The sequence below is a fragment of the Leguminivora glycinivorella genome, chromosome 27, assembly GCF_023078275.1.
Source record: "Leguminivora glycinivorella isolate SPB_JAAS2020 chromosome 27, LegGlyc_1.1, whole genome shotgun sequence".
Taxonomy (NCBI): domain Eukaryota; kingdom Metazoa; phylum Arthropoda; class Insecta; order Lepidoptera; family Tortricidae; genus Leguminivora; species Leguminivora glycinivorella.
The window spans coordinates 4520752-4547967 of record NC_062997.1 but is presented as its reverse complement, the minus strand read 5'-3'; the positions used below and the strand labels follow the sequence as shown (position 1 = coordinate 4547967).

Here is a 27216-nt window from a genome sequence, read left to right as displayed (position 1 = left end):
ACTCATAATTTACAATAAAACTTGCGTACAATTATAAAAAAAAAAAAAAAAAAAACAATTATTACTACATATATAAAAAAGAAGGTAGGATACCTAGAGGAACCCGTTCCGGGCCATGCCGGGTCCAAAGGTCCCCATCACGCTAGCAGCGTTACCCCGCTGTATGGCGATGGAGACCTGTTGGACAAGCCATGACTCGGAACGGGGATCTTTTGTTTTCTCCCTGAGGCGCTTTCCGATCTCTCGGAAGAGTTCACGCGCCTCCCTTCCCCAGGGCCCGGCTGTATTGGCTTCCCCGGGATATAATTATAATACGTCTCTAGTTAAGTAATATAGTTATATTACTGGATTAAGTTCAGTAGTATAATTTTTTTACACATATTTAATATTGAAAACGGGACTTAATACATAGTAATACGCGATTAAGTCCCGTTTGCAATTTTAAATACCGTATTATAATTATATTCCTAGTAAGATGGTTATGAATCGCTTTTGTTTAGCTATGTTACGGCATATAATTATATCCCTAGGGTTATAACTATACCTCCGCCGCACCGCCGCACTCCTGCCTACAATCATTTCACTAAACTGAATCCAGTCATATAACTATATGACTAAACTAGTAACGTATTTTAGTTATATTCTTAGTAAGATAGCAATTAATCGCTTTCGTTTAACTATGTTACGACGTATAATTATATTCCTAGGGTTATAACTATATAACGGTTTTATCTATCTTACTGCGACATGTATATTAAATAGGTACGCTATAATGTAATTAATGATGTAGCTACTTAATTGTTTCAAGTAAAAATGGTCACTTCTTTGCCTTGCCCCATGTTTTGCGCCTCCAAGTATAAGGCGATACGAAGTACGCCGGGCAGCTAGTAGTATATAGAAGTTAAGAGTGGCGATAAATTAGAACACGACCAAATGGAGTGTTTTAAATCAACGCGAGTTATTAATTGCCCTTTCGCACGTGTATCGTACGAAGTTTTTCTTCACAGATGGCCACTAATGCGGGCAGAAAACATCATCTGTACGGTCAGCCAAGAAAGTGGTTTACCACCTTTCGACTCTATTTTAAACACATAGGGTCGAAAAGTCCACTTTTTTGGCTGACTGTACCTCAAAAACTTTGTACGATATACCAGCGAAGATGTAATTTGTAACTCGTTATGAATTTCTTCTTATCTGCACTTGTATCGCATCGCAGTGTACTAAACTTTTATAAAGTTGGTTTTTTTTTCAGCTAGCGGAACTTTTTATTGGTCTCCGAAGTCAGGAAAGACGTCGCAAAAAGTGTCTTTGAGGGGTAAGGTTGAGTACGAAGATGGAATCACATGAGAAAGTAGTCACTACAATGGAAATGGCTGGTAAGCATAGATCAAGCAAACGTATCTACTTAGCGTGTCAAATGAACTCAGTGAAATCCACTGAGTTGTCCGTCTTTACTCGCAGCTTGCAGCTTTCGGGCGTCAATTTTTGTAAGTTGAAGTCAACCAAAACATAAAAAATGCCTCGTTACGTGATATTCAATTGCAACAACACAAAAATTATGAACAATCAAGAGCCTGAGACATATTTAAAATTACAGGCAAGAATCAACTTCAGTACAAAATTTGACACGCTCGGCCCCTATACAAATATATGAATTTGTTTCTTCTATCTAAATTAAGTTCTGTGCTGGTAAGTTACCGATGTTTTAACGAACAACAGGAACACCATGTAATGGTTACATTAGTTGCACCTTAACTATAAAACTCCCGTGACACTCATACATATTTAAAAATATTTTAAGCGGGTTACTCACGTATTAAGTCGATATAGCGTTCGACATGTTTCGGTTCAATTTCGAGAACCTTTCTCAAGAGTAGCGACACCCCGCCTTTACATGTCGAGAGCGCGACGCATACTGCGGGCGCTTGCTCGGTGCGCGCGGCTGCTGAGGACGGGAGGACGCGCCCGCAGTATGCGTCGCGCTCTCGACATGTAAAGGCGGGGTGTCGCTACTCTTGAGAAAGGTTCTCGAAATTGAACCGAAACATGTCGAACGCTATATCGACTTAATACGTGAGTAACCCGCTTAAAATATTTTTAAATTAGTTGCACCATTGATATATGTAGACGATAAACAATTAAGGGCCCAGAATGTAACCCTGAGGCACTCCTTCCCAACGTCTCGGAACTATTTTTTTTTTAATTATAAAGTGACGACAAGGCCGAGGTTGTAGCTCACTGGTTCAGTATAGTATGAATTAATTTTCTGAGATGAACTTTTCGCTTTAGCCGTAATCTGTTAAACAAAGGCTTTTGTTTCTATTATTCCCGGCGGCTAGCTCCCGTTTCCACAGCACGTGCTAAAGTCTCAGTGTAGTTAAAAAGCAACTATCATGATAGCAATAAGGTTCAAATTTATTAAACGGTTTGCAGTATGCAGGTAACTTTTTTTGAAGATGACAAAACGTGTTATCTCCGAAAGGTCTTTTTAAGGATTTGACTACGTGCCGTTTAAACGGGAGCTAGCCGCCGTGAATAATAGAAACAAAGGCCTTTGTTTAACAGATTACGGCTAAAGCGAAAAGTTCAACTCAGAAAATTCACACTATAATAGCCTATTCACTCTTGACTTGAATACACCCAGATTGTATTAGCCCGGGAACACAGATGAGGGGAGCACGTTCCATTCCTTAGCAGTTCGCATTAGGAAAGAAGAGGCAAACCTCTTCGTGTGAATGAAAGGCAGGTCGACAACGTAAGGGTGAAAACGCTCCCCACGCCTGGTTGTCCGGTGATGGACTTACATACATAAAGAAATCTAGTCGTTAGTCGGTGACACATTTCTATACCTACACATTTTAGCCCCTTTCAAGGGCTTTTATTCAAAGAATCTTCCATTTACAGAACCCAAGAAACGAGTGAAAGACTTCGACGACCTCCTCCCCCTGGTGGGAGAATTCGGCTGGTACCAGCGACTATTGTTCCTCATGATGATACCATACGCATTCTTCTTCGCGTTTGTGTACTTTGGACAGATATTTATGACGCTGGTGCCTGAGCAGCATTGGTGTTATGTGGAAGAGCTGAGGAACTTGACAGTGGAAGGAAGGTGACTTTTTAATTGTTCAAATAGCGATAGAAGTAAGACTCGCTTTGAGAACGACTATTCTACTGACGCCATCTGACGCTAGGGTTTTTACTTTTGTTGCCGCTGTGGTTACAAATGTCTATGTATAAGTGTTATCTTTATCATTGAAAACAAATAATTAATTCAAAGAGTAAACAACTTTGCTGATACAGCGAATGTTTTTCCTCGTAAATTTCATGATGTTAAGATACAAAATGATACAACTAAAACAGCAAATTTAGCTACTCTCATTGAGAATAACCTCTAAAACTGTACCAACAAAGAACACTACTCACGTATAAATATCGTCAGTACTTTGAAAGAATCTCGTATCTCACACTGCTCCTCAAAGTTAAAACGCAGTAAGTCTATATGTATTGCATACATATTTATTACATTTTTCTTTTCATTGACAGAAGAAGATACAAGTTTTTTTCAAAGTAGTGACGATATGTAACATTAAGTATGTTTTCAATGGTAAGTGTGGAAAGATCTTCCAAGTTTTACTGGTATAAAACCTGCATAGTCCGTATTTTTGTTGTTCATATTATAACTTGTGTAATTTTAGATCATCCTCAGCATCTCCTTTTCAACAATTCTAATAAAAAATATTTCCCTTAATTCAGCATTATTTTCTTCTCATTTTACCGACATATTTATTATTATACTTCCTATCCAAATCCGAGACAACAAATATTATTTACTATGCAGCACACGGAATCGTACCGTCCAAAGTCACACATTTCAGAGATATAAAATTTAAAAAACAAGTTCTCGCCATGCATACCTACTACCTTCAACATAGCCCAGCGCCCTGCGGCGTAAACCCATCATTACATGTTTTTGTGTCGTCCGAGTCACACGTAATTTCGTCAAAATAAGTGTTCCTCTAAAAGTGTAAATGTTGTGAATTTATGAAGTTCGGTAAGTGATTTAATACCTACTTATGTACCTATAGTGCGCTAAATGGTGATTATAGAATTCAAACCATATTTGAACAACTGCCGACCGCCGTATAGTACCGGCGAGTTTAGTCTAGTTATCGGCGAGTGTATAATAGTTTCGTTTTTCATTCGATCGTAGCTACGAGCTAATGTGATTTTACACATTAACACACAATTGTACTATCATTTAAGTAGCTTGCCTCACTTGCCTATTGATAATTAGAACTAAGAAGTTAACGAAATACTAAACTTATTTGCGGTCATATTTGGTCATACGATAGGATTTTCTACGACTACCTTCTTTTTGAAACAAAAGGCTTTCGGTATGAATACTTAAGTTGCAGTAGGAAAGTAATACGATGTAGTGTTACCTTATTACTAGTATATGTGTTTAAGTAATACGTAAATCACATATTACTAACAGTAATATGTAACTATTAAACTACCTACTGACAATCGATGTGATCTCTGACTTCAATATTTACGAATATGATTTTACTCGTATATATCGTAGGCGTATAGAACAGTATATTATACTTTAACAACATGTCTGATCTATAAACATATTTTTTCTGGTTGGTGATAAAGCGCCTTTTATAAAAAGTTTAAAAGAAAAACGCATCGTTATGTAAATTGTAACAACATTCAACAATATTTATAAGTCAAACGAGCAATAGTTGTAGCAATATTTACAATTACTGGAACCAATAATTAAACTATATTTTTTCTGTTGATTCATTCAATAATGTATTAATAAATATAATGACCGACTGCATATTGCCAGTAACTGATGCATTTAAACAGGACGCGCTTGCACGATCTTACCTAAGGCGCCTTAACTAATACCGAATCCATGCATGGCACAAACAGCAACACCTTTAACTGACTATCGTTAGACTTTATGCCGTGGTAATAGGGATACAAATGTGTTGACAGTGTTGCCTGTTGCTTGCTGTTGTATATAGTACGGGCCGTACTTCGATGCCGACGAAAGGATTTATGCGAACATTACGGGTTTCTAGCTCGGCATCATGATCACATCAAAATTTTTTCTATCAGTTTTGTGTGAAGACAAGTACCCTATGTGAGCAAGTCTCTTTTTGTAAGTAATGACCTACTATTTGGATGACATTGTGTCTATGTCCAGCAATTAAATCATAAAGAAATAAAAATAAAGACATTAGAACATTAGATATTGTTTGACATTGTTAAGACATTAGAGATTATAATTATAAGAGCTTATTGTAAATAAAGATTTACTTGTGTCATTTATTTATCTGAATATGTCGCCTTGAAGAAGTCGTCATGTATGGGTTTAATATAAAATAATAAATATTGTAAGCATGTCTTGAAATAGTACTCCGATAGTATAATAGCGTCAAGGATGATTGGTTGAGTATCGGGTAGAAAAGAAATAAAACCCTGATGAGTGATGAAAATTGAAATTACAATGTTGGGTACTTGTACCCCACTTAAAAAAAAAAAAAAAAAAAAAAAAAAAAAAAAAAAACTTATAATAATAATAAAAATGTCGAAAAAGCTCCGCTAAATGCTTTGTAACTATATGTACCAAATTTTAATAGTGGCGTGGCTATTTTTCTCCACAAATAGTGTCGCGGGCTCCGCTAAATGCGTTGTAGCCATTTGTGAATGAATTGAATGAATTACTTTATTGCGATAAACATGGTATACATTAGTTGGTACATTACTATTTTTGAGTAGCAATACATGTTTAGCCAAAAATGGCATGCAAAATTATATCTGAACCTATAGTAAAATGCCCTTCTTTATTAGTAGCGTGACTATTTTTTCTCCACGAATTGTGTCGAGGGCTCCGCTAAATGCGTTGTAGCCATATGTGCCCCACTTTAATAGTGGCGTGGCTATTTTTCTCCACAAATTGTGTCGAGTGCTCCGCTAAATGCGTTGTAGCTATATGTGCCCCACTTTAATAGTGTCGTGGCTATTTTTCTCAACAAATTGTGTCGAGGGCTCCGCTAAATGCGTTGTAGCTATATGTGCCCCACTTTAACAGTGTCGTGGCTATTTTTCTTCATGAATTGTGTCGAGGGCTCCGCTAAATGCGTTGTAGCTATATGTGCCCTACTTTAACAGTAACGTTGCTATCTTTGTTCACAATTTGTATCGAAGGCTCCGCTTAAGGCGTAGTAGCTGTTTGTTGCACATTTTAACAGTGATAGGCTATCCATTCAACTCAATTCAAAACCTTTAATGGCATAAACAAAACATGTCAAAAATACAAAAATAATAATACAATAAATAAGGAATTAAAATAATCTTAAACAACTTAGTCAAAAAATAATGATAAATTTAAATACTAACCATAATTATATATATATAAAACACAAGAAATTAAAACAAAATGTTATCATTTTAAATTAAACTTACTATGTAATTCTCCACGAATGAAGTCAAGATCTCCGCTCTCTGACTGTTGAAACTTTGTGGGCTCCACTTTATAAATAAATAAAATAAACATTAATAGTGTGATCTTTGCTTCAAAACTGTATCGATGGCTCCACTTTTATAGATACATTTTATAGAGAACATTGTATTTATAGCGTTCTAGCTATATGCACATCAAGTCAACCTTAAAATGACTATATTTTCTCCACAAATTGTCTCAGGAGCTCTTCTTTCGTTCAAACTACATTGAGAATTCCGGTCTCACAGTGCATTGTCCACTATGTTTTTTCAATTGGTTTACGCTTCGGTGGATTCACGCTTCTGTCGCTACGTTCATCGGTCACTTCGCTCTTCGCTCGCAACTCCAACGTTCTTCGATTGCTTCTCTCCTCGCTGTATTCAATCTGTTTATTCTTCGGCCGCTCCGCTCCTTGGTCTCTCACAAATTAAAGATAGTAACATTACTCCGCTTTAAAAGCGTTAATGTTAATGAGATTTACATTATCTCGAGACTTGTTAATCAGATTAATAGTGTTGTTATATAACTTATGTATGTAACCTACCTACTTAACGCACATTATACAGAAAGAATATAAGAACACTTTCGTCTAAGGATTGAACCAATGAACCAATGATTGAACAGTAAACAAAAATGTAAATCTTATTTTTCTTAAAATTGCTAATACTATTGCTCTGACAAGACATACAATATAATGTTGCTACACCATATGAGCATCATGCATACACTAAAATAATAAAATATACGCCGTATTAACCCTTCAGTCATAGCTCTATGACCTATACCACAGCCTATACCTACACAAATCACTTTACAATGCTTAGTACGTGTCATCATTAATTACTCGCTGTTATAATAGTTATAATGATGAAAATAAATAATCAAGGCGCAATAAATCCCTTTCAGGCGAGCAACGACTATATCCTACACTTTAATTAACATACCTCGATTGAAAGAGAAATCTAATACAATATTTAGAGCTCTAAACTATAGGGGAATTGTGGTACGGAAAACAGGGGCTGACTCGTGGGTGGTGCACATTATCTAGGCCTATACAGAGTGGGGCCTGTAACAAAGGCGAATAATTAAACTGTAGGCTATTCTCCTTATACTGATCAACATTTGTTCGGCGACTTTTAAAAATAACTTGTATTTTGATTTTTATCACCCTTGAAAGCTTTTTCTAAGAGGTAATGTATTGCGAATTCTGTTAAGTCTAAAGTGTGACAGACAACGTCAATGACAACAATAATGGCGTACATTGAAGCTAATATTTATTTTGTATGAAAAATTTAAAATTTAAAAACTTTATAATTTTTAAAAGTCACTGAACAAATGTTGATCAGTATAAGGAGTACAGCCTACAGTTCAATTTTTCGCCTTTGTTACAGGCCCCACCCTGTATACCCGGGGCGTAAAATCGCCGATGGAAACTAATACACACAATATAGTTGTGAAGTTATGCAGAGTTATTGCAGCCGTGAACAGCTAGATTAATAAATCCAATTAGAAAATAAAGTTTCCAATGAAATTAATATTTAAATTTGAAATCCCTGATGACATACTGTCTCGCTTAATAACTCGAAAGTTTAAATAGTTATGATAGTTGATTGTATAACACAACTACCTATTTTCTTTCTTGTTAATTGTAGTTTTGTATCACAATACATAGTAGCTTTACTGTAACGTTATTTTATTTTATTAGTATGTATGTTTGTTGTTTGTTAATTACTCCCTCAATTAATTAATAAAGGAAACTGTGGCAAGTGTGGAATAAGCAGAACTGTCTTCTGAAGGATTACCGGACAAACACACCTTTAAAAAACTTCTAATGCTTCAGGTTTTTGGTGTTCATGGGTGATAGCGATCTGTCTGCTCATTTGCCTTCTTTACAACTTTACAATCAGATGTTAAAATTGAATGTTGTATAGTTTGTCCTCAAAACATCGGCAATAATTACATAATACTTGTTTAAGTATTAAACTAGTAACTAGCTAAGTTTACTTCTTCCTTTTTAAGTATAGGAGCCTTTTTTGTTGGCATCTATATAAATTAATATAATACTTACCAGGTTACTTATGTTATATGAACAAAGTGATATGACGTTTTAAAACAATATTTAGAAAGTAGTATACTAAGGCATTGTATGGACTTACTTTTTAATTGCATAGTAATTGAATTTGACTTTTAATTCACCTTGGAATATAAATAAAACATTGTAACTGCGTATACTTATTGCTTGCATTGCCAATGCACAAAAGGGAATTTGTTGCTACGCATAATTTTACATGAGATTTCTTGTACATCAGAAAAACCTTAAATGAAAACTGATGAAACTATAATGACCTTGACTTTAAAACGTAATTAATACTAATTTAAAAACATTTCATTAAAAGCCAAAAAGCGCCGTTCTAAGACCTTAGAAATTGCAAACTAATCAGTGTTACCATAACCAGGGAATATCAAAAACATTCATAAGTTAAAGCTTAATATAATTATAACATTTTCAATAGGTTATTATATAAAATAATAGGAATAACTTAACTTTAAATAATAGGAATAACTTTTAATTTGCTTGATGACGTCATCATGACGTCACATCATCAGATACTTAATACCTACCATTAAGTAGGTACTCATACGAAATTTAACACTATATCATATTTTGATGTCCATACTTTATTTTATTTTCGCATTCAGTATTTGTATTGACATGCAAGGCTCTGAACATCTGCATAGTAAATAATATTTGTTGTCTCGGATTTGGATAGGAAGTATAATTAATAATCAAACGAACTTACCTGTGAAGTTTGATTACAATTATACGAGTATCCAAATCCGAGACAACAAAGTCCCGCCCCCATCCCCGAAAATAACAATAAAATGGTTTCACGACACAAAAAGATCTACTCTAAAATAATGATGGGTTTACGCCGCAGGGCGCTGGGCTATGTTGAAGGTAGTAGGTATGCATGGCGAGAACTTGTTTTTTAAATTTTATATCTCTGAAATGTGTGACTTTGGACGGTACGATTCCGTGTGCTGCATAGTAAATAATATTTGTTGTCTCGGATTTGGATACTCGTATAATTGTAATCAAACTTCACAGGTAAGTTCGTTTGATTATTAATTATAAATGGCCTTACTCTTAGCCACAGACTATCCAAAGGCAAAGACGTGGCCTACGATGGAGTGAGCTCGCCCAGAAGATGCCTGTTCACTCTTGATTTGAAGGTGTTTTCTTTCCCAGGCGACATCTATCGATACCTATTGTAGACGATAAATACCACAAATGCCAAGTGTACGACGCGGATTGGACGAAAGTAATTCAAGATGGCGTCTTTGAGCCCGATCCAAAATGGCCGATAAAGAATTGTGAGAAACAATGGGAGTACAATTTCACCGATGTACCTTATGAAACTATTGCCACGCAGGTAGGTATATTCTATTTTAATACTCACCAGAGCCTAAGGTCCGCTTTGACAACAAGATTTTGCGTAGGCACTAGGTAGTTTTACGAAAGCGACTGCCATCTGATCTGACCTTCTAACCCGAAGGGTAAACTAGACCTTATTGGAATTACTTAGTCCGGTTTTCTCACGATGTTTTCCTTTACCGAAAAGCGACTGGCAAATATCAAGTGACATTTCGCACATAATCCCGAAAAACTAATAGATGCGAGCCGGGGTTCGAACCCGCTAAAATTTCAAATTGTTATCTAAATTCTTTCTTCTCTTTCTGCCATGCAGCTGAACTGGGTGTGTGACGAGGACAATAAGGGAGCGACAGCACAGTCTATATTCTTCTGTGGAGCCATTGTCGGTGGTCTGTTGTTCGGGTGGATTGCTGACAAATATGGGAGAGTTCCAGCGCTGGTCGGTTAGTACGCACTATTTCTGGACTATCCCACTTATGTCCAATTTGTTTATAATGGCGGACGTTTAAAAAAAGTATATTCTGATTCTCATGAATCCTGGAGTTTTTGGCATCATTCTACCCATAATCGACTGCGCTTCCATACAAATAAAGATGTGTCAATAGTTATTTGTTATACAAGCGGCCAAAGTTATATTTTAACACACGAGAAGTAAAATACATTTGCACCCGAGTGTAACACAAAACTTTTCACCTCACTATAGCGAGGAAACTACAGCGCAAAAAATGCGTTTATCACTGCTTCCAGTAGTTCCACGGGTGGTAAATCATCTTTATTACTTGATTCACCTATTTTTATCAATATTAAAGCAGTTAATTTGACTTCATTCAAGGTCAAATTACTTTACCCACTAGTGGATAAAATGCGTTTTTACCCGCTGGTATTAAACGACAAAACACGTGTTTCCGAGCTAGTGAGGAGAAAATTATTATGTTCTATTGCGTAAAGTTATAGTTGGAGCATATTTTGCACTTGTGACGGAAACTAAATGTTTCATACTAAATAGGTTTTTTTTACCATCAGAGTCTTTGTTATTCAGCTGAACAAACACAAAAATATCAGAATCTTGGAAATCAGGTTTTTGGACTCAATCTTAATCTTAAACTAAATAATGTAAATTAAAGTAAAGTAAAGTAATATGTATTTATTGTATGAAAACAGGTTATATAGATGGTCGTATTACATAGTAGGTATATGCATTTTCTACCAGTGTAAGGTATGCAATAGTAGGTACACATCTTATCATGCAGGACAAAATACAAACTTAAATTAATTATGAGTACCTACTTTAGAAATATTCGTTAAGACTATAGAAACACATATCTGTTAGCCAAGCATACATTTTCTTCTTGAAAGCCTCCAGTGGTAACTTCTTTAAATATGATTTAATTAAATGAGGATATGATTAAAAACTTTGACACCCATGATTTTTGAATGTTTTGTTTCAGGGACGAATATGATCGGTTTCGTAGCCGGAGTTGGAACAGCGTTTACCAACTCCTTCTGGTCCTTCTGCTTGTGTCGGTTCTTGGTCGGACTGGCTTATGACAACTGCTTTATGGTGATGTATATTGTTGGTAAGTCCAATGTTATTTATCCTTATCATCATTACAATCATCATCATCAGTCTTTTATTGCCAAATGACGACACAATTGTTCTGGTCCTGTACGAAATTCGTTCAGAATCGACCCTCAATTTCCTGCTGGAGTATTATGCTTCCAATTTTATCACTTATCTATGTGGATAAAGCATCCGTCACGCTTTGGCAAGTATGTCAGTGTGAGAGTGACAGATGTCTTGTCCACGTGGATAAGTGATAAAATGGGAAGCATAAAGGTGGTTTTCCACCGGTAGGGCAGTGAAAGGCAGGTGAAAGGGCAGAGCTGGGAGAGAATTGAAATCGCCCTGACCCTTTTCCACTAAAACTTGGCATTAGTAGCCATCGCGAACCTGCGATCGCGATAATAATGTACTATTTTGTTCCCGAGGGAGTAATGGATATGATACCTTTAAACAGCAAATTTGATGAAAAGAAATTAATACAGCAAGTGCAATGTTCGGCATCCTAGCATCCGTTGGCTCGTTGGGTCGACGACACGCGGAAAATTGCGGGTCACAACTAAATGAGACTAGCTAAGGACCGGGAGAAGTGGTGTACTAGAAGAGAGGCCTATGCTCAGCAGTGGGCGGTAAAGGGCTGATAATTATGAAGCTCGAAATGCAAATATTGTTTCAGCCATAGAGTATGTGGGTCTAAAATGGCGCACGTTCGTCTCCAACATGTCCATTGCTGTCTACTTCACGTTCGCCGCCTGTCTGCTACCTTGGATAGCTTTGGGAGTGGCAGACTGGCGCATTTATACCCTGGTCATAAGCGTGCCACTGGTATTGGCTGTTTTTACACCGTGTTTGGTACCGGAAAGCGCTAGGTAAGTCTAACTGTGAAATGGCTGGGTGACTTTCCACTGAGTTGGATATGAGAAGTGAACGGAATGTTATTTTGATGTGGTAAATATACTTAGTCTTTGGAGTAATCTTTAGGCTGATCATTCTCGCTGCCTGTCTGCTACCTGGGATAGCTTTGGGAGTGGCAGACTGGTGTGTATACACGTTGGTCATAAACGTGCCCTGGTGTTGGCTGTTTTTACACCGTGTTTGGCGCTGGAGAGCGCTAGGTAAGTTTTAAATAGTAAATAATCTTTGGCTGACTTTTCACTTGGTGTCTGAGGGATTATTTTTGGAATAATCTTTAGATTGTTCATACTTGCTTCCTGTCTACTACCTATAGCATTAGGAGTGACGGATTGGCATGTATATCGTGATAAGCATGTCATTTGCGCTTGCTGTTTTTACATCGTGTATCGGAGACCGACAGGTACCAGGTACCTATCTTTTAAAATATATTACCCTTATCTGTAACCTGGATACTGATGCTTTAAGATTGTAATTCCCCTGAGGGGAGGATATGGCTGTCTGGAACATTTTATTTAGAGTCTGCAGGAAATACATAAAACGCTACTAAAAATACGTTCGCCAAAACGTAATATTAGCTTATATGAGGTACTTACCTGTAGTCAGGAATTTGTCGGTACGTTATGATTTGTGATAATATGTACCCCACTAAATGGGTTTAATCTATTTCAGATGGTTAATATCTCAAGGACGTATTGAAGAATCGATCAAAATTCTACAGAAATGTGGAAAAGTCAACGGAAAGAAGTTGCCAGATGATATAATCAAGGAATTCAGAGTAAGTTTGTTTTAATGTTATTCTTGGTTGAAAGAAATCCAAATTGTGACATTGCAGTGACAGGTTGCCAGCCTCTCGCCTACGCCACAATTTAACCCATATCCCAGAGTCGACTTCTACGACACCCACGGGAAGAAAGGGGGTGGAGAAATTCTTAACCCGTTACCACACGGGGCTAAGAATAATAATGACCTTTCATGAAGTTACTTCTCTTAATTACAGGAAACAGCAGCAGAACTTGCAAAATCCGAACAAGAGACCAAAAACTATTCAGCATTGGATCTCTTCAAGACCCCCCGTCTCCGTAAACACAGTATACTGCTTGTTCTGATCTGGTGCTGTACCGCCATGGTTTTCGATGGTCATGTCAGGAATGTGGGGTCTTTGGGGCTGGACATGTTTTTGACGTTCACCGTGGCCACTGCTACTGAGTTTCCTGCTGATGTTCTACTCATTTCTGTGTTAGATATGTGAGTACTGTTTTCATTTCTAGTTATATCTTTATCTGTAGCATTTGGTATATGTAATCTATCTGTAGCATTATTTCCATCTCCGATTATTTGAGTTTCCTCTTTAAAATTCGAGAATTTATTAATTTATATTAATTTATACATACTCTGATATGTCATTTTATTGTTTGTTTTTAGATTGGGACGCCGATGGCTTGCTTTTGGTTCCATGGTCATTAGTGGAATCTTCAGTTTCCTAGCCACAACTGTAGCTCAAGGTAAATTACATTTTCCCCTCACTAGCTCGGAAACACGTGTTTTGTCCTTTAATACCAGCGGGTAAAAACGCATTTTATCCACTAGTGGGTAAAGTAATTTGACCTTGAATAAAGTCAAATTAACTGCTTTAAAATTTATAAAAGTAGGTGAATCTAGTAATAAAGATGATTTACCACCTGTGGAACTACTGAAAGCAGTGATAAACGCATTTTTTGCGTTGTAGTTTCCTCGCTATAGTGAGGAGAAAAGTTTTGTGTTACACTCGGGTGCAAATGTATTTTACTTCTCGTGTGTTAAAAAACTCGCAAGTTCAGGATTCTATTCTCGAACCACTCGCTTCGCTCGTGGTTCAACTATAGAATCCTTTCACTTGCTCGTTTTTCAATTCCACACTCGGCGTTAAAATACAACTTTGCCCCCTTGTATAACAAATAACTATTATATCACTACTAGTTTATTCTGATAGACCTAAGAATCAACATCATCCTCCTTGCGTTATCCCGGCATTTGCCACGGCTCATGGGAGCCTGGGGTCCGCTTTGACAACTAATCTCAAGATTAAGCGTAGGCACTAGTTTTTGCGAAAGACCTTCCAACCCGAAGAGTAAACTAGACCTTATTGGAATTAGTCCGGTTTCCTCACGATGTTTTCCTTCACCAAAAAGCGACTGGCAAATATGAAATGATAGGCCTAAGAATACTTACCTATATTTATAACATTCATGTAAAACATTACCTTCATTGTTTTCGTCAATGCGTAATAATAATTATGAAAAACGTGAACTTAATGCCAGAAGGCGTTCTCTACAGTCATTATTGTTACAAGGTATTTACGGATATGTTACATCTTCCCCAGGCATACCCTCAGCGTCCCTAGCCATCGTAGGCCGCTTCGCCGTAAACATATCGTACAATATTGGAATGCAGTATGCAGCTGAGTTGCTACCCACAGTAGTGAGAGCCCAGGGCTTAGCTCTCATACATATCATGGGATATGTGGCTACTATACTGGTGCCATACATTGTTTATATGGTAAGTACCCATAGAAGTGAGTCTAGTGAGAATACATATAACTACAGTAGTGAGAGCGCAGGGTCTAGCTCTGATTCATATCGTGGGAAATGTGGCTACTATACTGGTTCCTTATATTGTTTACATGATGACATTCTTATAGTATTATGTCTTTAGTAGGCCTACAGCAGTGAGGACGTAGGGTTTACTCGTACCTCTCATTGATATCCATACATCATTTACATGGTGAGTACCTTCCCATAGAAGCGAGTCTAGTGAGAATGCATTTACCTACAGTAGTGAGAGCCCAGGGTAAGCACATTCCAATAAAGTACTACAAATGAAACATAATTTAAACTATGATAGAAAACAAGCAACTTATGGCCAATAGCGATCACTTTCGGACGTGCTATGCTTTATGATTACCTTTGGGTAGTGAAGACAAGGAAAAACATAATACCTATGACCTTCCCCTATCCCCTTTGGCAACTCATCATCCTCCTTGCGTTATCCCGGCATTTTTCAACGGCTCACGGGAGCCTGGGGTCCGCTTTGACAACTAATCACAAGATTTTGGCGCAGGCACTAGTTTTTCACTGACCTTCCATCCGAAGGGTAAACTAGACCTTATTGGAATTAGTCCGGTTTCCTAACGATGCTTTCCTTCACCGAAAAGCGACTGGCAAATATCAAATGACATTTCGCACATAAATTCCGATGATAAATTTCGTCATTTTGTTATAGGCAACCATAGCTGTGGAGATCCCCCTCCTGATTTTGGGTGCTTTAGGTATCATAGGCGGAACTCTATGCCTCTTCCTGCCAGAGTCCATGGGAAAAACTATGCCGCAGACTATAGAGGAGGGCGAGAATTATGGTCGTGAGCAGAAGTTTTGGGACTTCCCTTGCTGTGGCAGGTGAGAACAGTTTTAAAGTATTTTTTTTTTGGTTTGCAATTTCCCAGCAGGTAGAGAGGACAACAACATACAGTAGTAGGGTTGCAAATAGAAAAAAAAAACAAATGTTTTTTTTTCAGAATTATGAAAGAAAACCGAGCACCATTGTTTTTTTTTCTAAATATGGTTATTTTTCAGAAGAACAAATACTTCGACAATGACGGTTTGTCGTGAGTTGTAACGTGTTTCAATAACAATAATGTACATTTTAATTTGATTAATATTCAGTATACAAACGTTTATTGGGGAATCCCCGATGCGGCGTGCAGCGTGGAGAGGCGGTGGTATTGCCAACAGTAAATAGTTCAACAGGCAAGGACGATTATAAAGGACCAGCAGAGTCCATACTAAATACCGTACCCCGTTGGTAGCCGTAAATCTATGTCACAAGATGTCACTAAGAGTGTCATTTGAATAAAAATGACGTTTTTTTTAAAAATACGCACGCGGTAGTTCAACGGCATTACAAGTGATACAGTGAAAAGTATATAGATGACGCTAGGGGCCCGTGTCATGTTTCAGTCCCTGTTTACAACGCAAGCCATCGTTCTTATTTTGAATTATGACAATCATGCAAAAGAGTACCATACTGTCAAATTTTCTATCTCTTTTATTTTGAGCGTGACGTCAATGATTAGTAATATTACTTTCAATATATTTAAAATTTAGATTTTAATGAGGCCATTTCGAACGGTGTTTATGATAGATATCATGTTGACAATCAATCTCCTGACCGTCTCGCTCATACCAATCCTATCCTATATTTGAACGAGTGCGACCGAAACAGTTGAGTATTATTGAAGATTTTTGAATGTCTTAAAATCTTATTGGTAGTTGTCGAAAACCCGCTTTTTCCATAAAGTGTTGGCGCGACGTCAAGTGGGTGATAGGCGTACGAGCAAGTACGCGTTGGATGGTCGGTCGACTACTATGCGCAGCGGTTTTTACGCGTACTTACGGTGACACACAATTGAAAAAGGTCGTCGAGCCATAAGTACCTACGCATACCTGCTCGTACCGTACGTTTATCACCCACTTCAGACTGCGTTTCGATCGGCGTTTAGCGACAATGATTATCAGCTCGGCTTCATGGCTTTACGAACCTTAGCTCGGACCATCGAATATGAAACTTAAGTATAAACTTCTTTATACACAAGGGTATACAGAAGTTTATAACCAGGTGCTCCATGACACCATTGCACCAATCTGTCGCCAGCACCGCTACACTTCAACGGCCAAGTCACACAACATCCATACTAATATTATAAATAGGAAAGTGTGTGTGTCTGTTTGTTTGTCCATCTTTCACGGCAAAACGGAGCGACGTATTGACGTGATTTTTTAAGTGGAGATAGTTGAAGGGATGGAAAGTGATATAGGCTACTTTTTGTCTCTTTTTATATCCCCCCACTTCCTTAGAATGGAGGATGGAAGTTTGTGGAGAGATTTTCGAATTTAACGCGAGCGAAGCCGCGGGCGAAGGCTAGTTAACTATAATAATAAAGAAATCGCAGTAAGGAACTTTATGTAGATTTCATTACTTTTTAGAGATAAACAAGCAGCTCCATCGAGACGGCTATTTTTTACAGAATGTTTTTGGTGGGATATACAATATACATAGGCATAGGTATATAACACTAACAAGGTATCTATTGTCTTAGTCCGTTTTCACATTATCCGATCCGATATCGGATGTCGGAAGGATTTAAATGGAAAAAATCCAATATAGCGCCTGTAATGTATGGGGTATCAGTCCTACATCCGATATCGGATCAGATAATGTGAAAACGCATTTAGTCTCATTAATTATTACTTATGTCAGAGTTTCACTAATTATTTCCTTTTATTCATTTATTATCTCAGTTTAGGTTTATACGAGTACCAAACGAGTAGTATACGAGTAGAAAATATATTACCAAAACAATACAAACTATCATTAATTTATTATAAAAACGTAATCCAAAGTGCCACACCTGGCGGCCTAACTATCCGCGTTGTGTCCAAGACGAAGCCTGACCGACGAAGCTAGCAAGTCTCTCTACATGTTAGCTGAAATACTGTCAAACCATTCACTGTGATTACTCAGATTATTATAAGCAAAATGATCTTCGAATGAACTTTCTGGACAATTGAGATGCATGGGCGCAGTCGAAACCAGCTCGCCCCTTCAGCCGTGTCCCGTTGAAAATCGGAAAGATTCTTTTCCTTAGCACATTTAATGTTTACAAATTGGATTCGCCTTCTGTCACCTAAACTGGTAATTTTATGTATGAGGTCATTGGTCATACAATTATTAATTTATACAGTTATTAATTCTGTATCTCTACTCGCATTGCTGCTGCGATTCTAAAATATTTAATATCCATATATTATGAATATTCAATAAATCATACAATGACATTTGTGATGTGACATGGATGTCAGATGTCACATCTGTTGGCACAATGATTGCGTTTTGTTGAACGTATTTGAGCTCAACATATAGGTTTATTATCACTAAGTATATTATATTAATGAACAACGAAACGGATGTGACATTTTCCTAGTCCACCAACGTCATCTAGTCATTTTATTTGGCAATAATTAGACAACATGCGAACAAACTTAGCCAGCGAAGCGATCACAACTACGTCGAGGCCAACCAAAAAATATAATTTGTAAAAATTGTGTTTTGAGCCAATATTTTGATATTAAAATAAAGTTTTTTGATAGTTATTCATAGTATAATATAAAAACAAGTAAAAATATATGTGAAAATATGTTTTTTTCCACTCCCGGGTTACGAAACAACGCCATCTAGTTTTAAAGCAAAAACTAAGCTTTTTTCAGGGGTACGCTTTTTTGTATGGGCTTTTTGTATGGGCTATATCAGTCTAGTATTAAATGGTCCAGGTTTGACAATGTTTAATTAGAAGATATTTCAGCTTTTTGATATGTTTTAAAATGTCAAATATTAATATTAGCACCATCTAGCCGAGCGTCTCCCAAAGGTGTAACGCCATCTAGGGCACCGTTTTTCTATATGGTTCTGAGGTACGTTTTTTCATAGACTGTAGCTGTCTATACGGAGTTACATATGTCTTTGCCCCACGCTCAAGTACCCAAGTACTTACCCTTATCTTTGTAAGATAAACATCGTCAAATAGATACCAAGTAACACAACACAATGGGATAAAGTTGTAAAAATAAATAATAAATAATGTTCATAGTAATCTTGTTTTATTGTATTCGTTATCACAGTATTCAGAAGATCACAATTTTGAATCAATTTTACATTTAATGGCATCATACAAAACTATTTATAAAGTATTGGTATTAAAGGATTTTTATTTATATTTCATAATTTTGATAATATGTGATATTAGCCTGATAATAGTGATAATAATACCTAGTTACATATCAACTTTTTGTAATAAGTAATAATTCATGGAAGTGGTATTTTTTTTAAACTGGAAATAATTTGATACGTTTGTCTTTTGCTTCATTTGTTATCGTTATGTAGGTATTTCATTAGATTTTTTACAATTATTCATTTCAAAAATAAAGACTTAAACAAAAAGCAAAAAAACCTGCATTTTTTATTTTAAAAGATCTTCAAAACCAGGTAACTATTAAAAACGTAAAGTAAATCACTTAAAATTAATCTTTTACTTAAAATAGCAAAACTTAAGTTATACAATAACTTACTATTACTATTTTTGTCCATAGCTAACTATGCTATAATCAATTTATCACATTTTTTTAATATTTACAATAATCACTGATTAATTAAAAACTACTTCAATCGGGTCACTATGTATGTAGTTTTTTTTTTCAACATGACCCATTTTCATTGCACATATGAAGAAAATTTCTCAAAATCAGTAATTTAAGGCAAGAACTGACTTAACGCCTACAATAATTTAATAGCAACCGACGTCATAAACTTACGACTTCCTTATAATTGAGGGTTTATTTATACAGGCTGTTACTTGTAAAACGAGCAATACATTAAACTCTACGATAAACTCCACAAATTGGGTGCCGTTTGTTCAGATACTTTCAAATATAAAATACTAGCTTTTGTTTGCGGCTTCGCTCGCGTTAGAAAGAGACAAAAAGTAGCTTGTCACTCTCCATCCCTTCAACCTACACTTCAAAAATCATGTCAATTCGTCGCTCCGTTTTGCCGTGAAAGACGGACAAACAAACAGACACACACACTTTCCCATTTATAACATTAGTATGGATAAGTAGGTAAGTATTCTAATTTTTTCACCTTTATAGACGCTTGACAGACCTTTTTTTAGGACGCAATATAAGTGTTGCGAATTTCGTTACGTTTAAATCGCGACAGGTAAAGTCAATACAATAATGATAGCGTTCGTTAAACGTAACGTAATATTCAATTTGTATGAAAAATGTAAGATCTAAATATTTCATCACTTCTCAAAGTTGCTGAACAAAAGTAGTTATCATTCATCGTTTGGTGAGTAAAATCTATGTTTAATTATTTGATCGTATTACAAGAAACACCCTGTATAATTTTGTAACTTTACATCTATTTTCCAAAAGTCACAGCCACACTTGAACTTTTTTCTTGAACATGCTCTTTTGTACTATTTGAGACATGATTATATATTTCGTATAACGTTTTTTCTACTCCCGTAGTGTTATTCGTCATTTACAGAGTCGTGCATAGATCTTTAAAACCCTACATAAAAGATGCCAGCCCCCAGCCGGCGCCCCGCGCACCCACTAATACGTTATAGCTCTTAAAGCGTTGTTAGGAAGCCTTTAATGGATATAGCGGGGGCGCGGGGCGCCGGTCGGGGGAGTGCGAGCGACAGGGTGAGTGCAGGAACAGAGGGGAGGCCGACAAGTCAAAATACAGGAAACAGTGCGAATTTCACGAAAGGTATTCTAGAAAACTATTAAAAAGTAAGTGCATGGTCGTAGAAAAAATATTGTATGCAACGGTGTTTAACTGAGTCAAAAAATACTCGTGGCGTCTTATTAACAATTTTCGGCTTCGCCTCAAATTGTTACTCACGCCACTCGTCTTTTTTGACCTCACTTAAACGCCAGTTGCATAAAATACACTGTTTATTCTGATTTGTTTGTATTACTAAAACAGGTACAGCTTACTAAAAAAGGTAGGTACAGAAACCAATTTTCTGGTAAATTCTGATGTATCTTTTCCACTCATATCTTTATCTCATAACACGTCCTCTTTTTTTTAAACCTCATAAATGCATCGTTAATGGAAAAAATTTGACCACTTCTCCCCACGATAGGCTCAGTACCTACCTGTATTAGTTCCTCTACAATAGTCAAGTAAAGCCTGAACAGATTTTTTTTTATACCACATCGGTGGCAAACAGGTGTACGGCCCGCCTGATGGAAACCGGTCACCGTAACCTATGGACGCCTGCAACTCAAGGGGTGTCACATGCGCTTTGCCGACCCATTAGAAACTTGTACACTCCTTTTTTGAAGAACTTCATACTGTAGTTCATCGAGAATACCTCGACAGGGAGCTCATTCCACAGCCGGAGCGTTCGTGGGAGGAAATTCCTCTGAAACCGCACGGTGCGCGACCATTTAGGTTGCAAGGTGTGTGGATGAGCGCCCTGTCGATGGCGAGCGGTGTGATGATGAAAAGTGGCCGTTGGCATCATGTCAAACAGTTCTCCAGGTCATAATTCAGTTCTTCGGAATATATGACTAAGAGCGACGTTGCGGATTTTCATTAGAACTATTTTCATCATACTATACCGAACTGTCACCGCATACATCAGAATAACAGCGTCCTCTTGACAATAGTCCAACATATCTGGTCAGGCTTTAAGTGTACCACCAAACACCTAAATTTTAAGCATTTGATTATGTTGCCTGTCAAAGGCTTTTAAACACTTCTTTATGTACCAAAGGTTCTTTACCTAAAGATGTATCAGGCTCTTTGGCTATCAAAACCTCTTGGCCTATCAATGGCTATCTTTTTATAGCTCTTTCAAGCTCTTTTCCTAAAATAGCTGTTTGTTTAAAATTCTTTGAGGATCTTGGCTTATCAAAGTCTTGTCTAATACTTTTTGAGTCCCTTTAGCCATCAAACGCTCTTAGGATTTTTGCTCCTAAAAGCCTTTTGCCTACAGGTCCTTGGTCTAAAGCTCACAGTTCTTTTGCTACCAAAAGCTGTTTTGCTTAGTCTAAAAGCGTTTTCCTCTCAAAGAGCTGAGAAACCTGTAGCCAAATCAGATCAATAACATGACAGTATTTATAACAAACTATCAGAACACTAATCCTCAGACGCCATTCACTTGTCGCCTGTTGGATCTCATCGAAGCCCTGATCGATGCTCGAATAGATGCTCTGGAGCCTATTGAAGGTATGGCTCGGACGAATTCTTGGTTTTGGTTGGTCACTGAGTTTCGTTTGATGTAGCGGCCTGGTTGTTCTACGTCATTGTCTTCAGATTTTTTCCTGGAATAAAATGGGATTGAAATAAATCTATGGAGACGGATTAAATCGCGTATAATGAATTTAAAATCCCTTATACGCGAATTTTAAATTCATTATATGTTTTATTTCATGAGTAACTATCGCGGTAACCAAAGACAATATTAAAATGGGATTATTACATACATACATACAATACAATCACGCCTGTATCCCATAAAGGGGTAGGCAGAGCACATGAAGCTTCAGGGCCACTCTTGGCAAAAAAGGGGTTAAAAGAAAACGTAACTGTGGCATTGCAGTGACAGGTTGCCAGCCTCTCGCCCACACCACAATTTAACCCATATCTTATAGTCGCCTTCTACGACACCCACGGGAAGAAAGGGGGTAGTGAAATTCTTAACCCGTCACCACACAGTTAAAATGGGATTATTAGTATTTTTTTATAGTGCGCTTAAAATCACACATCAGATTACGTGACATTAGGTACGATCCACTACTTAACAGCTTAAAAGCATTCGTACAGAAAAACATACCTGATAAATTATATAAATCTGGTTGTCTTAAAAGATTCTCTAGATGATACCATGGGGCCACATGTCATATGGCTAAACTTCCAACGTGCGTGACGTGGTTTCTATAAGCGTATATTGATACTTATATCATGGAAACAATGACAACCATTGGGCTGTCCCAGAACTTAATTCAGAAAGTCCTCTCCAGCCATGAAGGTCTGTAGCACGGAGATGCCTCATACTCTCCAGAATTGGTGGCATTGCAGGCCACATGACAGTGAGAATAAGTGGGATCTATTGGGTTGCTTTATCATGTGTCATGTCAAAGAATACCATGTAATAGTTGTTTTCCCCTCACTAGCTCGGAAACACGTGTTTTGTCCTTTAATACCAGCGGGTAAAAACGCATTTTATCCACTAGTGGGTAAAGTAATTTGACCTTAAATAAAGTCAAATTAACTGCTTTAAAATTGAAAAAAGTAGGTGAATCTAGTAATAAAGATGATTTACCACCTGTGGAACTACTGGAAGCGGTGATAAACGTATTTTTTGCATTGTAGTTTCCTCGCTATAGTGAGGGGAAAAGTTTTATGTTACACTCGGGTGCAAATGTATTCATCACAAAACTAAAACCTACCTGTTGAAGCAAGGGTTGTCCCAGAACTTCTGGTCCTTCCCGAAGTCCTCTCCATCCTGCAAGGTCTGTGGCATCTCGGTATCCATGGTTTCCGGCAGGAACAGGCAGAGCAGGCCGCCAACGATCCCCAGGACTCCCAGGATGAGGAGTGGCAGCTCTTGGGATACGGTGGCCTGGAAAAAATGGAGGTCCTTATTGTATGTGCTGTGTCGGCCTTGAACTCTCGGCTTAGGAATTTTTTTTTTTTTTACTCTCTGTCATGTTTTCATTTTTATTTTTATGCACATACATACAACATACAAACAATCACGCCTGTATCCCATTAAGGGGTAGGCAGAGCACATGAAACTACTAAAGCTTCAGGGCCACTCTTGGCAAATAAGGGGTTAAAAGAAAACGAAACTGTGGCATTGCAGTGACAGGTTGCCAGCCTCTCGCCTACGCCACAATTTAACCCATATCCCATAGTCGCCTTCTACGACACCCACGGGAAGAAAGGGGGTGGTGAAATTCTTAACCCGTCACCACACAGGCAGTATTTTTATGTTGCTTAAATAAAGTTTAGTTTTCACAGAAATTTCGCGAAGCGTCTGTAACTGGTGACCGAAGAGCTGGCGACTTCCTCGCACAACATATCAGCATTGCGATACAGCGAGGAAATGTGGCTAGTATCCTTGGTACAATGTCACGACCTATTTTAGACATTAGCTAGCTTTTATGTAATTTTAGTCTTGGTTTCTTATATAATTATGTTCATGTAAATAAATAATGCAATTACATGTTTTATATTATATATCTAGCTTTTGCCCGCGGCTTCGCTCGCGTTAAATTCGAATATTGCGGAATATTCCATACAATCTTCCACCCCCCATCTTCGGGAAGGGGGGTTAGAAAAAGACAAAAGTAGCCTATGTCATTATCCATCACTTATACTATTTCCACTTAAAAATCATGTCAATTCGCCGCTCAGTTTTGCCGCGAAAGGCGGACAAAGAAACAGACACACACACTTACAGACAGACAGACAGACAGACAGATACGTCTAACACACCGTCGTTTTTGCGTCGGGGGAATTAATCACCACAAAATTAAAAATTTGAAAAAACTCCGACCGCGACATAGTAAATCGATTTTCATGAAACATGGTTAAGAACACTCCCGACTAACTCAGCTTTCAGACAAAAATAAACTAAATCTAAATCGATTCATCTGTTCGGGAGCTACGAATGCTACGATGCCACAGACAGACAGACAGACAGACAGACACGTCTAACACCCCGTCGTTTTTGCGTCGGGGGTTAAAAATCGATTTGATGGTAATATAAATGACGGATACTCACCAAGTATACAACGAAAGGAGCCACTATACTAGCGACGTAGCCCATGATATGGATAAGAGCGACTCCTTGCGCCCTCACGACAGTAGGTAGAGTTCAGCAGCGTACTGGAGTCCGATGTTGTAGGAGATGTTGACGGCAAAACGGCCGAGGATGGCTAGGGAAGCTGACGGCCCACCTGGGAAGGGATTTCGTATTTAATAAAAGGTCATCATCATCCTCCTAAAGCTCCGGGAGGGGTCCGCTTTGACAACTAATCAAAATAAAAAGCAAAAACAAATAAAAAGCGACTGCCATCTGACCTTCCAACCCGAAGGGTAACTAGGCCTTATTGGAATTAGTCCGGTTTCCTCATGATGTTTTCCTTCACCGAAAAGCGACTGGCAAATATCAAATGACGTTTCGTTACGAGCTAGGCCACCACCACCAGCGCTTATAATAAAAGGTACTAATAATAATAATGGCCGTGGATGGAGAATCCAGGTGCCCATCCACCGAGTGGCGAGTCACCACCTGTCTCGATCTTGTGCCAACAATGTTATGGCAGGGGCCCATTTCTCGAAGTTACAAGTTACAATTTACAAGTGGTAAGTTACAAGTGGTGTCTAAAATTACCATGTCAAGTGTCTGATTTTCAAACATCAAATTCTGACACAACGCCACAGAATAATAGTACATTACTACAGAGGCCGGGACAAAGGGGGTTGCCGGCCGAAGACATATAGACGGATAGGTCTGAGGCGGGCAACCCCATTTCCCGCCCAGGTATGTATAGTGCTTTTCTCAAACATGGTATGAAATAAATAAAGTCTACTGAAAATAGTAACTTTGGATGGCTGTATCTCCTAAACGGTGCGTCGTAGCGCAAAAATAATCGAATTTTCGTTCCCCTTTGAATCCCCGTATACGCTTATAAAAAAACAAAAAGTTAAAAAAAATAAAAAAAAAACGAAAAAAATTTTTTTTGTATGAAAACGCACCCAAAATCAAATATTGTCTAGGGCCCGTACCAGTTGCAGTCGGCACGTCTATAAAGCCCCTTATAGTTTTTTTTTTAATTGGCCAAATACCTGGATGTTATGTCACAATTATCTGTGTTTGGAAATTAAATTACAATGTTCATAACTATTCCAAATTTCAAGTTGATAGCATTAGTAGTTCTCGAGATATTTAGGAATGTGACAGACGGACAGACAGACGGACAGAGTCGCACCATAAGGGTTCCTGTTGTACCTTTTTGGTACGGAACCCTAAAAAGAGGACTTTGCCGGCCTTGGCCTGCAAGGTTTGTATGAAATTCCATTATCTCAGCAATTCCCGTCAACTTTGTACAAAAATTAAGGGAAAAGTTAAATTTGTTTTTATTATTTAATTCCTATTTTGTTACCAAGATTTTGTTGATTAATTGAGATTTTATTAAGTTTTATTTCATCATTAAGGTTCTCTAATATCTATATTTTCTTAATTATAACAATTATCCTGTATATATCTTACGAAAGTCGAATTATATTACTAAATGTTGGTAACAAAATAGGATCAATTAAAATTTGCTGACGTGGCATTGTACAAAGTTGACGGGAATTGCTGATCTATCAATCGTCCTAGCCGCACCTGCAACGTCATACTTCGCTGCCAATTATAAGGCACATAACATCAATATTTCATACCATGTTTGAGAAAATAATATATCTAAGCCTGTAAGCCCTTTCCCGGCGCCTGACGTAATGTACTATTATTACAAAATTTTGGACCAATAACTGGTAACACTTACCAACTGGTACAGCAGTGGCTAGTAAACTGAACACGCCACTGACCACCATCGAACCGCAGGCCAGCCACCGTCTACCCCACCTGTAAATGACAATAGTTATTTGTTATACAAGGGGGCAAAGTTGTATTTTAACGCCGAGTGTGGTATTGAAAAACGAGCAAGTGAAAGGATTCTATAGTTGAACCACGAGCGAAGCGAGTGGTTCGAGAATAGAATCCTGAACTTGCGAGTTTTTTAACACACGAGAAGTAAAATACATTTGCACCCGAGTGTAACACAAAACTTTTCCCCTCACTATAGCGAGGAAACTACAACGCAAAAAAATGCGTTTATCACTGGTTCCATTAGTTCCACAGGTGGTAAATCATCTTAGTTACTGGATTCACCTACTTTTATCAATTTTAAAGCAGTTAATTTGACTTTATTCAAGGTCAAATTACTTTACCCACTAGTGGATAAAATGCGTTTTTACCCGCTGGTATTAAAGGACAAAACACGTGTTTCCGAGCTAGTGAGGGGAAAACAAATTTGGTTAGCAATCATCACCGATGGTTCGACCACTACTTAGAATGGGAAACGATTGGGCTCTCAAGAGATGCACGTAGTCAACCAATTGGAA

General features: G+C 37.6%; 2 protein-coding genes across 3 annotated transcripts in view; one reads left to right on the top strand and one right to left on the bottom strand.

Moving 5' to 3' along the window:
- The window catches only part of LOC125240184 (carcinine transporter-like), a 37307-nt gene extending 13207 nt beyond the window's left edge, over window positions 1–24100 (top strand). For both annotated transcript variants that reach the window (XM_048148007.1, XM_048148006.1), the window contains exons 2-13: window positions 1253–1376; window positions 2905–3109; window positions 9768–9951; window positions 10267–10396; window positions 11402–11530; window positions 12191–12383; window positions 13099–13204; window positions 13427–13674; window positions 13852–13931; window positions 14789–14964; window positions 15688–15860; window positions 24055–24100. In XM_048148007.1, the coding sequence (XP_048003964.1) occupies window positions 1334–1376; window positions 2905–3109; window positions 9768–9951; window positions 10267–10396; window positions 11402–11530; window positions 12191–12383; window positions 13099–13204; window positions 13427–13674; window positions 13852–13931; window positions 14789–14964; window positions 15688–15860; window positions 24055–24085 (1698 nt within the window). In that variant the 5' untranslated portion in view covers window positions 1253–1333 and the 3' untranslated portion in view covers window positions 24086–24100. The remainder of the gene's footprint in view (window positions 1–1252; window positions 1377–2904; window positions 3110–9767; window positions 9952–10266; window positions 10397–11401; window positions 11531–12190; window positions 12384–13098; window positions 13205–13426; window positions 13675–13851; window positions 13932–14788; window positions 14965–15687; window positions 15861–24054) is intronic.
- LOC125240183 (organic cation transporter protein-like) overlaps window positions 21466–27216 on the bottom strand; it is a 90359-nt gene continuing 84608 nt past the window's right edge. Inside the window, 5 exon segments of the mRNA XM_048148005.1 lie at window positions 21466–22361; window positions 23490–23662; window positions 24830–24921; window positions 24924–25004; window positions 26598–26677. Of these exon segments, the coding sequence (XP_048003962.1) occupies window positions 22184–22361; window positions 23490–23662; window positions 24830–24921; window positions 24924–25004; window positions 26598–26677 (604 nt within the window). The 3' untranslated portion in view covers window positions 21466–22183.